The sequence below is a fragment of the Nicotiana sylvestris genome, chromosome 2 (genome assembly GCF_000393655.2).
Source record: "Nicotiana sylvestris chromosome 2, ASM39365v2, whole genome shotgun sequence".
NCBI lineage: Eukaryota > Viridiplantae > Streptophyta > Magnoliopsida > Solanales > Solanaceae > Nicotiana > Nicotiana sylvestris.
Genome location: NC_091058.1, coordinates 121796916 through 121810117, shown reverse-complemented (window position 1 = coordinate 121810117; position 13202 = coordinate 121796916). Strand labels below are relative to the sequence as shown.

General features: G+C 40.6%; 1 protein-coding gene across 1 annotated transcript; it reads left to right on the top strand.

Moving 5' to 3' along the window:
- Positions 1-2641: 2641 nt before the first annotated feature.
- LOC138885514 (uncharacterized) lies at positions 2642-3022 on the top strand. The gene has a single exon (XM_070166468.1). It carries the CDS (start codon positions 2642-2644, stop codon positions 3020-3022), a length of 381 nt encoding a protein of 126 aa, XP_070022569.1.
- Positions 3023-13202: the final 10180 nt, after the last annotated feature.

Sequence of the window (13202 nt, the reverse complement as noted above, 5' to 3'; positions counted from 1 at the left end):
ATCATTTGAAAAATAACCAAAACTAAAGATATTGTCTCCTAGTTTTATATTTGCAATCAATAGCTTAAAGTAGAAGTAAAAATAACAAACAAGAATGTGGAAGTGTAATTTGAGGCACATCATATAATTACACTAAATATATACCTAATCCCAATTCTAACTCCCTGTGGATTCGATCCCGACTTACGTTGGGTTTTTATTATTGCTTCTACCGCCTCACTACCTGTATTTGTGGTGCGAGTTTGGGCGATATCAATTTTTGGCGCCGTTGCCGGGGAGTCAAACGGATTTAGCTATATATCTAGGTTTTTGTGTGCTTTGTCTTCTTTTCCTTCCGAGTCAATAACTTTGTTTTTGAATTGATTTTAGGTACTAAAATGGCTCTCAAGAACGAGCCCATTGGGAATTTGCCAATGGGGGAGGACGTGGATGATGACCAAATGGATGAGGTTTCTCTTGAACCTTAAGCAAATAGACGAGGCCGCTCGCCTCAAAATAATGTTCTCGTCCCTCCCCCACCTCCATCAAGAGTAGCAACACACTGACTGTTACCGAACGAGGGTTATGTAAGTGCTATAGTCCCATCCCTCATTAGGGCGGGCAACTGCCAAATCACCAATGTAATGCTTACACTACTTGAGCAACATAGATTCTTCACCGGGGCTTTGAGTCAAAATGCTTACAAGCATCTCAAAGGGTTCATCAATACTTATTGGGGGAGCAAGCAAACAAATGTCTCTGAGGATGCACTGCGGTTGAGGCTATTTCCCTTTTCTCTACGGGGAAAGGCATTGGACTGGTTAGAGAGATTACCCAATCATTCCATCCATACATGGGATGAATTGGTGGAGAAATTCATTGCCAAATTTTTCTCTCCAGGACATATGGCGACACTTCCGGATGAGATTCTTGCATTCAAGCAAGAACCTAATGAGCCATTGCACGAGATTTGGGAAAGATATCGTACCATGGTTAAAGAGTACCCGAATAATGATATGACCGAGGCCATGATCCAACAAACCTTCTACAGGGGGATCAACACAACAAATCAATGAATGGTAAATTAACTCACCGGTGGGAACTTCATGAACACGCCTTATGTTGAGGCTTGTGAAATTCTTGATGAGATGGCAGATACCTCATCGGCATGGGAAAGTAGAGCGAATGTTCCGCAAGGTGACCCTAATGTTATTCACCTACACAAGGAACTACATGATCATGGGCAAGCTATTGCCGAGTTGACAACTATAATGAACCAATTGACCAAAGCTCAGCTTCAATAAGTTCAAGGGTCTAAACAAGTGAATGCAATGGAAGGTGTTAATATGATGATGAACAAGAGACGACAACAAGGTCAACAAATGCAAAGACGTCCGGAACAATTCATGCAAGATGATAGTGATTATGATCATGGTGATTTATTCAATGAGCAAGAAGAAGAAGTTCAATATGTCAACAATTATGAAGGCCAAAGAAATAATACTTAAGGACAAAATAAACAAAAATGGCGGTCGCAAGGAAATTGGAACAACCAAGGCCACCAAGGCAATTGGAGTGGTGGTAACAATAATCAAAGCAATTGGAACAATCAAGGTAACCAAGGCAATTGGGGAGGAAATCATCAAAGAAATTGGGGTGGCAACAATCAAAGCAATTGGGGAGGTAATAACCAAGGAGGGTGGAACAACAACAACAACAACCGGGAGTCGGGTTTTCAAAGGCCCCTGATGTTCCAACAACCGAGCAATCCACCTCCATATCCTTATCAAGGTCCGAGCTCTTCTAACAATGAGATGGGTAGAATTGAGAATATGTTTAAATAGATGATGGAGAAGAATTCCGACTCAGATGCTCAACTAGCCTCTCACAACACTTATATTCGCAATTTGGAGGTTCAATTAGGCCAGATCTCGCAAGCTTAGAACACTCGTCCTAAGGGGGCACAAACTAGTGATACGGTGGTGAACCCGAATGGTGGGAAGAATACAGGACATGCTTGGCCATAACTACTAGAAGTGGAAAAGGTGGAGATGCAACCACCTCAAATCAAAGAAAAATTGTGGATGAAGATGTTGTGATTCAAGAAGATGAAATCCCCAAGCAATGCAGTTCAAGCTAATGAAGAAGTGAGTATTGATATAGATGAAAGTGTGGAGGAAACGTAAGAAGAAGTGAACCCGTCTAGGAAACACGTGATTGACATGCCGGAACCGGTAGTGCCAAAGGCTAAGGCACCAATGTCAAGGCCTCCTCCTCCATACCCTCAAAGGATTGCAAAGCAAAATAGTGAGAACCAATTCAAAAAGTTATTGATATGATGAAGAGTTTGTCTATTAATGTGCCATTGGTTAAGGCATTGGAAGAAATGTCGGGATATGCAACATTCATGAAGGACTTAGTAACCAAGAAGAGAACGATGAATTGTGAAATAATTAAGATGAAACATCAAGTGAGTGAAATTGTGCACTCAATGGCTCCTAAGTTGGAAGATCTGGGCACTTTCACAATCGCTTGCACTATTAGGAGTGCCGACTTTGCCAAAGCGTTATATGATGTTGGGGGGAGTATCAACTTGATGCCCTATTCGGTGTTCAGAACTTTGGGAATTGGGCAACCAAGACCCACATCCATGAGGTTGTAAATGGCGGATCAAACAATAAAGAGACCTTTGGGTATTATTGATGATGTGCTGGTTCGAGTTGACAAGTTTATCCTCTCGGCGGACTTTGTGATTCTTGATTGTGAAGTGGACTATGAGGTGCCTATCATTTTGGGTAGACCTTTCATTTCTAAGGGGAAGGCTCTTGTTGATGTGGAAGCCGATGAGCTCACTTTTCGAGTGGGTGACAAAAAGGTGATCTTCCATGTGTGCAAATATATGAGGCAACCGAATAGTAATAAAGTTTGTTCATTCGTGGATTTGGTGACGGATGTGATTATTGATGATGCGAGTGCCACAATGAATGCTAAGGATAATTTAGAAGCCGTTTTGCTCAATCTTGATGAGGTTGAGGAGAAATAAAGCTATGTGGAGTGTGTGAATTCATTGCAAGGCATGGGGTCATACACTTATGAGACCCGCAAGCTATCTTTGGATCTTGAAAACCGGAAGACTCCTCCAACAAAGCCCTCAATCGAGGAGCCTCCCAATTTGGAGTTGAAGCCATTGCCTCCACATCTCAGGTATGAATTCCTTGGCCCTTCTTCCACTTTACCAGTTATCCTTTCTTCTTGTTTAACTAACATGCAGGTAGAGTCCACGTTGGAGGTGATACAAAGGAGGAAAAGAGCAATCAGATGGACTTTGGCGGATATCGGGGGCATAAGCCCCGCCTTTTGCATGCACAAGGTTTTTTTGGAGGAGGGTGCCAAACCCTCCATTGAACATCAAATAAGGCTAAATAAAGCAATGCAAGAGGTGGTGCAGAAGGAGATAATCAAGTGGTTAGATGCCGGGGTTTATTATCCCATTTTCGATAGCTCGTGGACCTCTCCGGTGCAATGTGTCCCAAATAAAGGGGCATGACTGTGGCAATAAATGACAAGATTGAATTGATCCCAATAAGAACTGTCACTGGTGGAGAGTGTGCATGGACTATAGGAATCTCAACAAAGTCACTCGGAAAGATCGCGTCGTGCCGCGACGTTAAATCAGGCGCTTTTTAGGAGGCAACCCATGTGTATTTTTATTTTTCTTGGTTTTTCTTCTTTAGATTAGATATGCTTTGTTTTTTGCTAACTAGTTTTGAAGTGTATGCAGGAATGGGTGTGCATTGCAGGGATTGTACAAGAAAAATTGGCTAAGTGTCACAAAAGTGCGGACCGCACCAGAATTATGCGGACCACACAATCACTCTGCGGCCGTACAATTCTATGTGCGGTCGCACATCTGAAAGACCAAAAGTGCATGATCTCTAGAGTTTGGCCTGTCAAAGTTCATTAACAAAGTGCGACCACACATAAAATTGTGCGGTCTGTACAAATTCTGCGGCCACACTCACTTTTGTGCGGACCACAACAATTCTTCAAAGGTACTAGTAAGGAGTGCGGACCGCACTGAAAATTGTGCGGCCGCACTCAGGTAAGTCTGGGCCCACCTGGGTTAACCTATAAATAGGGCTTTTCATAACTTTTTACAATTTACGCTCTCTGAACTCTCAAGCCCAAAGCTAGCACAGTACATATCCCAATTGTTCTCAAACTTCAAGCATTTCATCAGTGTAGATTCTGACCTGCATCCTTTATTACTGGTATGTTCATTACATCTTTAGAGTTTTCTTCTTTTCTTAGTTTTGTTCTCCTGTCTAGGGTTATTTTCATTCCTAAAAATGTCAATAGCTAGTCATGTTTGCTTAGAACCCTGTGGGTAGTGTCTTAAATGTTAATTAGGGCCCGGGTAAGTAGCTAATCATGCTTAATTGCTAGATCCATGTCTAATTCTTGAAAAATTTGTATGAATCGTAAGGTAGTGCCTTGTTATTTTAAATTGTGCGGCCGCACACATTTTTGGGTGGTGCGCAGTCCTTTAGCTTAGGGATTTGTGTGCTGGAATTGTGCGCACTGCACTAAAAAATATGCGGTCTACAACAAAATTGTGTGGTCCGCACTGATGAATGATCAGAGAACCCAGTATTTTGAACCTGGGCTCAAAATTGCGTGGTCCACACTTTTGGTTGTGCGACCGCACTCACATTTGTGCGGTCCGCACTGCCTCTCCTGAGATTGTTTTTCCCACAAATGGCCTGAAACTATCATGTATGTATTTGAGTCTTATGAACATGAACTCTAACTAATTCTTATTGTTATGAATTGCAGACAATGGTTAGATCACATGGCAGAGGAGATATATCAAAAGGGAGGGCATAACCCTTCTGAGGTCGAGGTTGAGGTCGAGGCAAGAGTAACCTGCCACTTGCCATCCAAAGAGCCATAAGCAAGAAACCTACAGCCAACAAAGTTCCCGAATCTTCTGAGACCAGTGAGTATCTCCCATATGGGGAAGCTTCTGAAGGAAACTCCGTGCAAGCACAGTCGGAAGCCCAATCACAACAAATCCCAAGTAGATTCCACTTGGTAGATGAGTCATCTGCCGCTACCAGTTCTTCTGAAGTTCAAAGTGGGTAGCCAAGATTCTGAGCCCTCTTCCTCACATGCCCCGATTGCACCAATCAATGTAGACGATGATGACGATGTCCTGGATGATGGTAGAGGGGATGATACTGCAGTCGGGAGTTTAGAAAGGTTGAGGAGAAGGGAGATGTGGGAAGACAGGTTCGTCAGCTTGACCGCTTCAATAGATTTAGAGAGTGATGTCCCCAGAGATCGCTCACTCTTGAGCGATAATTCTTGATGAAGGATTTGGACAAGCATAACCCAAATGTCCTCAAATAGTTCCAGGAGAGAAAAGGGTAGAATTGGTTCACCCAAAGCATCCTCGATGCAAATGATCTCTTAGTTAAGGAATTTTACGCTAATATGGCTCATATTAAGAAGGGTACCAAGGTGACAAAAGTGCGAAATCTGAAAATCCGATTCAACTCCTGTTCTTTGAACTCTTATGTGGGATTTGAAGAAGTGGAGGCAGTCCAATACTTGGAGAATTTGGCTATGGGTGATGTAGCTCGCCCGTGACTAGCTAAGATTTTGGCTATTCGAGGATCAACACCTCCGTGGCTTACAGCAGGGGTTCCCATAGTCCGGCCTTTGTTAAACTTTGAAGCAAAAGGGTGGCAGACATTAGTGTACAACCGCATTGATCCGTGCCTCAATGAGAACAACTTCTCAATTCCCCTTGCAGTCTTGGTGGCCTCAATTACGGCTGGGTACCCGATTAATGTGGGTGCTATTATGTCCACCAACATCACTCTTGCTGTCCAAAAAGATGAAAGATCCTACCTGTACTCAAACTTTCTCAAAGAATACTTCAAAGATCAAAAGGTGGAGCTGAGGAAATATGATACAGAAGTTAAGGCCGAGAAGCCTTTCTCATGGTACCACCAACAGGGTAGTGACAACCCAAAGTTCAAGGGCAAGGCAACTACCTCTGCTGGCTAGTCTGAGGAGCCAATAGTAGTAGTTACTAACACAGCTGCCATGCCTTCCACAATAGCCGGTCCTTCCACCGGGACATCATCCATTCCACCTTCATCTTCTAGACCACCGGCTTCATTATCAATGCTATTATCAATGAAAACTTCATCCCCTTATCCACAGACTACACCACAAGTCTCCTAGACATTGGCGAGTCTCAATAACTGGATGCAGGCAACTACTTCAAAGCTATATGACATATCCAGTGCTGTTACAACACAGTAATCAGCCTCACTATATACTTAAAATATAGGCCGACAAGGCCATACACGTATCCGTATATATGACATCTGTCTACAATCTTCTAAGAGTACATACTTATCATAAAGGTTGGGACAGGGCCCCGCCATACCAAACAATACACGTCTAAATCATACTGACCAAACAAGCAACTCCGGAGCAAATGGAGTGCACCAACATCTTCCGCTGAGCTGGTAGCCTACTTAGAGGACTCTCGACCTATCTATCGGGACCTGCGGGCATGAACACAACATCCCCAGGCAAAAGGGACGTTAGTACAAATAATGTACATAATATGTAAGGAATAAAAATCAATAAATAATAGACAATAGACACGAGAGAAACATGGAGTAAAAGACTCGACATGTAAGTCTAGATAACTCTGTAAAACATGTAATACTTATAGTGTCGTGCATATGCATATGAATGTCATGTCGTGCATAGGTACATGTGTTTATAACATCATCAAGCCTCTAAGGGCATCCCATCATATCATCTCGGCCACTATGGGCAAAATCATCAACGTATACCAGCTGATCAGGTGGTGGTGTGTATAAAACGTCGTAACATTTCCCATATATATATATGCGTATATAACATCATCTGGTCATGGGGTCAATGTACATGTATAAATGAATGTAATGCATGAGAAGTACGTTAATAACATCTTTCGGATTGTCATAAGTCCATTATGCCTTTGACTAATATCATGAAGTAAACTTTTTTCAACTTACGTATTTTTTTGAGACCCATGAATAGAAGATATAATAATATGTCACATGGGGAATCAAGAACATAGACGCCCCTAGTACTTCTATGAATAGAGTCATTTATGAAAACTGTGCATTTGCTTATTTCGTTTGTATCATTTAGATCATGCCAAAAAGAAAGAAGGGTAGCCTTAACATACCTGAGCCGATTCTCTTGAAAATACCTCTAACACACATCAATTGTGACAACACATAATGACGGATCGAAGTAGGGGAAAATCCGTATAATATTCTTGAGAAAGATTGCACCGTACTCCCTTAGAATCGCAAGATCCTGTTGCTATTATGCTAAGATGCCTCGTATGAATTTTGTTTCAAGAAAATCACATTACTACCATTCAAATGCTTGGCTGAATTTGCTTAAGCAATTTACATTGCTATGGAGATTAGACATGTCTCCCTTTATAACTTTTTTGAGATATCTTTTACCTTAGTGGGTATGGGCCCCACTTAGGTAATGACTAAGCCCCAAGATTCTCTTAGTATTCCATCTTGAAATGTGACATAAGAGTCACTTAATTGATCTTTATGTTACTACCACTTTAGTTATCCACTAACTTATCCAAGATTATCATTAATTATCCACTAATTTCTTGATTAACTTATTAATCTCCCACTAACCAATAATTAACTAATTATCTATATAATTAAAAACTATCTCAAAATACTTAAAATACTACCTACTTTTAACACACTTTATACACCTTACTATTATGATCATGTGGTACCTTGTACGGCACTAGTCCATAAATATCGGGTATTTTAGCTCGGACCGTACTTTATCCCAAAATGTCAAACTTCGACGGAACTCATTTTTTTTGTTTGCTTACCCTATCACCTTTACAAATTTACTTATCACTTATTTGAAATAACATCATACTTATAATCTCCAAATAATCTTGTCCTTGAACTGATGTCAATTATCTTACGACAAATTCAACGTACAATACTACAAGAGGTAACATCGACGTAATATAATGCTATGGAACGTAACATCGACGTAATACTGCAGGGCGTAACATCATCGTAATATAATACTGTAAGGTGTAACATCATCATAATATAATACTGCGGGGCATAACATCGACGTAATACTGTGGGGCATAACATCATTCCCCCCTTTGGAACATTCGTCCTCGAATGTTGACTGATGCACTCATCATTATCATAACCTATAGCTCATGCGAATACTTTAGTACTCTCCTTACCATCTAGGCAACTATTCTGTGAATAAATCCAAAGACCAAAACATTCCTCTCTTTTAGCCTCTTCCTCACACCATGACTTGTGATCGGAATCATTCGATTCTCGTAACTGTTGCTACTTTCTGTCATGTAGCTTGTACGACTCTGACCTTGTAAGTGCGTCTATGCGACTCTTCTCTCCTTTTTCCTTAGGCTTTTAGCCAATATCTAGGCCTCATTTTATAAACATATACAAAGCTTGATAAGATGTCCCCTTGGGCATCTATGGGTATACTGAAGTTCTCCGTTTGGTACTTTCTTAAACTTACGAATATCGCTATACCTTATTTCATAGATCTGTTTATCCATCCATATGACTTTACTACATCCAGGTAGGTCTTACTATACCATAACTCTTACTTCGATTTATCGTTGCTGAATTCTACTACCAAATTCCAGCTTACTCTTATTGTTTATCCTATATGTATAAGTCTAAGTCCTTTAATGCTTCCTCATTACTGTTCATCTTAAGAATGACGGCCTAATATTATTGCATACTTTGTAACTTTTATCCATCCATTATTGATTCACCTCAATATTGATCTACAATCTACCACTGATAACTTGAAACTTCTTACGTAATACCTTGCCACTAGGGCTTACGTTGCATCAAGGAATATTTGAAGTGATTAATATTGTACTTCAATAACCGTTTTTTATAGCATCCCAATGTGATTCATATTATGTGGGTATTTTAATCCCGTACAATTCACGAAATGCTCTTCAAATCATTACTCAATCGAAAACCCAAATGTCATCCTTTATTTATCACAATTACACCCTCATTCTACTACTAGGGCAACATTCCATCTCTTCTAAATGCTATTAGTCTTAGACTCCTTTGAGTTTATTCAGGCTATACTGAACTTTCTATAACTTAGAGAAACCATTATCTCTCTTGTTTTCATGGGCTTAATCCTGAGGATTTATCCATTGTCGTCACCTTCTCACTTGTCTTTTCTTTATCCTTGCTCCTGTCTTCCTAAAACCTTGTCGCTTTATCATACTTTAGCTTGAAACCGATTTTCTTATGTTATTCTGGAACAACAAGCGAGACATCACATGCTCTCAAACTCTTCTTTACTCTTTTAGCTAGACCTCTCAATATTTAGAAACCATAGGTTGGAAGATAAGCTACTGAAGATACCGCTATCATTCATGGATATTGAATCCCCGCGCTTCTAGCCTTCTATCTGAAGTATGGACTGTTCATAACCTTCTGCATTTGAGTATCTCGTATGTTGTTTACCATTACCTTACTTACTTTAAAATCTCACATCATATCTTCTATCTCTTTCATGACCTCCCTTCCACATATGTATAATTCACATACACAACTTGAAGTTTTATTATGACATTTGCACGTTTGGTGCATACATAATCCGGTGGGGGCTTCATACTGACTTCTTATAAGGCTGGTACCCTTCTAACTGGCTTTACTATAGAGCTGTTATAGAATAGAGCTACTGTACTATCTCTCTTGTACCTCTGATATTAAGAGTGTTTCTGTAATGTTCTCAATCATGATGTCTATAATTTTCTAGGTCCAATAATCAGACTCCTAATTTACTTCGTTAATGTAACTCTTTAGTTTCTTCTTCCTTCTGATTAGACTTTATGTAGGCTTAAGCTATCTTCTGATCTGCGACTCATGGTATTAGTTATTACTTTTTCCTTTCATGGACGCTATGAAATATCCATGATACAATCTTCTAACAATTCTATCATTTTCTCATGATCCAAAAATCCCTTCGAAGGAGTCGTGATGACACCTAGTCTCTAAACTAGGTAAGCCTAACATAAACTGAAATAACATTGATATTTACTAATTTTAAATTAAATTACTCTGAACAAACTACAATTCCCAAAACCGGTGGTACAAGTTACAAGACTTTCTAGTTTCTAAGAGTAGTTATACAAAATAAATACATCACTGCTCCGAAACAAAAGGAACAAATGGAAATAAGTACAAATGAAGGTGATTACGAGGCCTGCGAACGCTATAGTAGGTTTATCTTGAGTCTCCACCGCAACGACCCACACAACTACTACCGATCAAATACCTGGATCTGTACGCAAAAATATACAAAAGTGTAGTATGAGCACACCACGGCGGTGCCTAGTAAGTATCAAGACTAACCTTAGTGGGGTAGTGACGAGGAACAGTCCAGATACCTACTGGTCAAATAAATTGAACAGGATTTGATAATAAACTATCAACCTAGAAATGACATAGTAATATCTGTAAGCACGTGATTTTTGCTTCACGGACAATTGCTCCAAAAGAAAATAAAAATAGCGGCAAAGGGCTTCGCTGTACAATTTTTCGGTCTTTCCGTGACATGTTTTGTTAATCGTTTGTGAGTCTATCCGTTTCGCATCTAGTCATTATCAAACAAAAATACAAAAAAAGGGCCTGTCGTTAAAAGAAAATTCAAAAAAATGTGTATGTGTGCATCGTTCATTCTCAGCTGTGAGCTAACTATTTTTATTTTTATTTATTTTATTTTATGTTAATTGTTATAGGTGCTAACCAATATGTGTGTAAGTTTATTTTAATTTTTACAATTTTTAGGAATTTTTAGTTTAATTTGTTGATTTGAAAAAGAGAAAAAAGAAGAGGAGAAAAGGGAAAATCGGATTGGGCCCCAAAATGAGGCCCAAAGCCAAGGCAAGACCCAGTCCAAACCAGGCCTGCCCAGGCACGCCCCCAAAACGACGCCGTATAGGGCGTTCGATCTGAGCCGTCCGTCCAGGCCAATCCAACGGCTCAGGACCTTTTTCAACAACCCGTGTTCAAACCCGACCCAATAACCAATCCGACCCAACCCCTCACTTAAACCAAACGACCTCGTTTAACTACCAAACGACCCCGTCTCATTTCTCACCATCAGATCCAAGCCGTTGAGATCATTTGATCTAACGGCTCAGATCCAATCCCCTACTCCGTATATAAACCTTCCCTTACACCCACGCCCCCTATACCAACACCCCACCCCTTCGTCCCCAAGTTCAAACCCAGACCTCCCATTAGAAACCCTAGCCGCCCTCGTCTCCCTTGCCATTAAAGCCGGCGGCATGGACGCCGGTGGCCACCTCCTGAACACCCTAGGACCACCTCACTGTCCTGAACACGAATCCACTAACCACGAGCCTCGAATCACTTCCATTCGTCTCGAATCTTCGTTTGAAGATTTGAGTCGAACCCGGATCCATGCCAAATCATCCCATCTTCATACCAGACACTCCCCTGACCTTCCTCGTGACCAAACCAAACTTGGTTTGGTCCGAATCTACCCACAACTCCCAAAAATCCAGATCTGGAAATCCAGACTTTTGAAACACATGCACCTGGGGAACCCGGCCAGTTTTGACATGGGTTTGAGGTCTAATAGACCTTAATCAAGGTGTTCTCGTGTGAGAACACCCTGATTAAAGTTTGTTCGGCCTCAGAAGGTCGACGTTGAATCAAGTTTGGGTCTGTTTGATTTAAACATTTTCGGTAAGTTTTTCCTTTCTTTTGTGTTAGTTTTGATTAAGTGGTCAGCATGTTTCGTTGTGTTTGTTTGTTATTTCTGTTATTTTCATCCGGATTTCTTTCTTCCCTGTAAAGGCCTTTTTATTTGGTCGATTGTATTCTGTGTATGACTCTGAATGTACTCTGTGAGTAAACATGATCGTCGATTAGTTTAATCGTCAGATAAGTTGACTCATATAGGCCCCAGTAATTGAACAAAAATTGTCCGATGCCCTTTAGGTCCCTAAATGTATTGTTTATGTGAGCGACTGATTATTACCTGCTATAATTAGTATAGTCGACTCGATAAATGTCGTCGATTAGTTTTCTATAACTAATGAATCGAATGAGCTAATAATGTCGCATGACTAATGAGCCTGTATTGTGATTTGAATGTTGGGCATTACCCATGAATGGTAGTTTGTAACTACATTGTAAACAATTAAAGGCCAGGTCGGGGCAGTTCTGAGATCGAATGTTCAAAGCCCAAAATGCCCTGATGCTGCAATAGGCAAGGCAGTAATAATCCAGGGATAACAAGGGCATTCTGGGGTGTTGAAAAAGACAAAAAAGATTAGTATAAATGGGCTGACAAGTAGGGTACTAATTTAGGATTAAACTAATACCAATGGGGAACAAGACACAAGGGTATGAGGCTTAAAATGAGTAAACAAATGAGCCCATAATTCTGGATTAAACAAAAACCAGGCGTGGGGAATAAAGGGGGGCTGACACCAAAAGATGCTGAGGCATGGGGCTTAAAGGGGTATGGGCAGGCTGCAAGTTGCAGCAAAAAGGGCAGCCTAGCTGCACTGAGTCATTTGGCTTATAAATAGGCCATCTGATAACTTAAGGGGGGCTGGACTTTTAGTCTTCAGAAAAAGAGAAAACGAAAGGTTGGAATTTTAGTCTTGAGGCTGGAACTCTTAGTCTAAAGAGAGGTCTAGTGAGCTTAAAGAAAACTGAAAAGTATAAGGCAGTTTCCAATAAACATTGTAACCAAACACTGCCTGAAAGTTGTATAAGAGTGCATATTGGTCAAGCTGTCTTGGCCAAGTTCTATTGTTTGCATTGACTGAGCTGTTTGGGGTTGTTGAACTGGTGGTTTTGCTGCATTGAACACTCAGTTATTGCTGTTGTTTCATTATTCTTTCCTGGGATTGCTGGCTTGGTTTCGACTATCTGTTAGTCCTTGTATTCTGGGAGATATTGTTGGTTATCTGTGGCTGTGGAAAACACTTGGTCTAGTTGGTTATTGCTGTGTTGTTGCTGCGTGTCTGTGTTGCTGCTGTATTTACTGCATACTGCCCAGCTGATCATTTCCTTCTTCTTTTGTCTCTC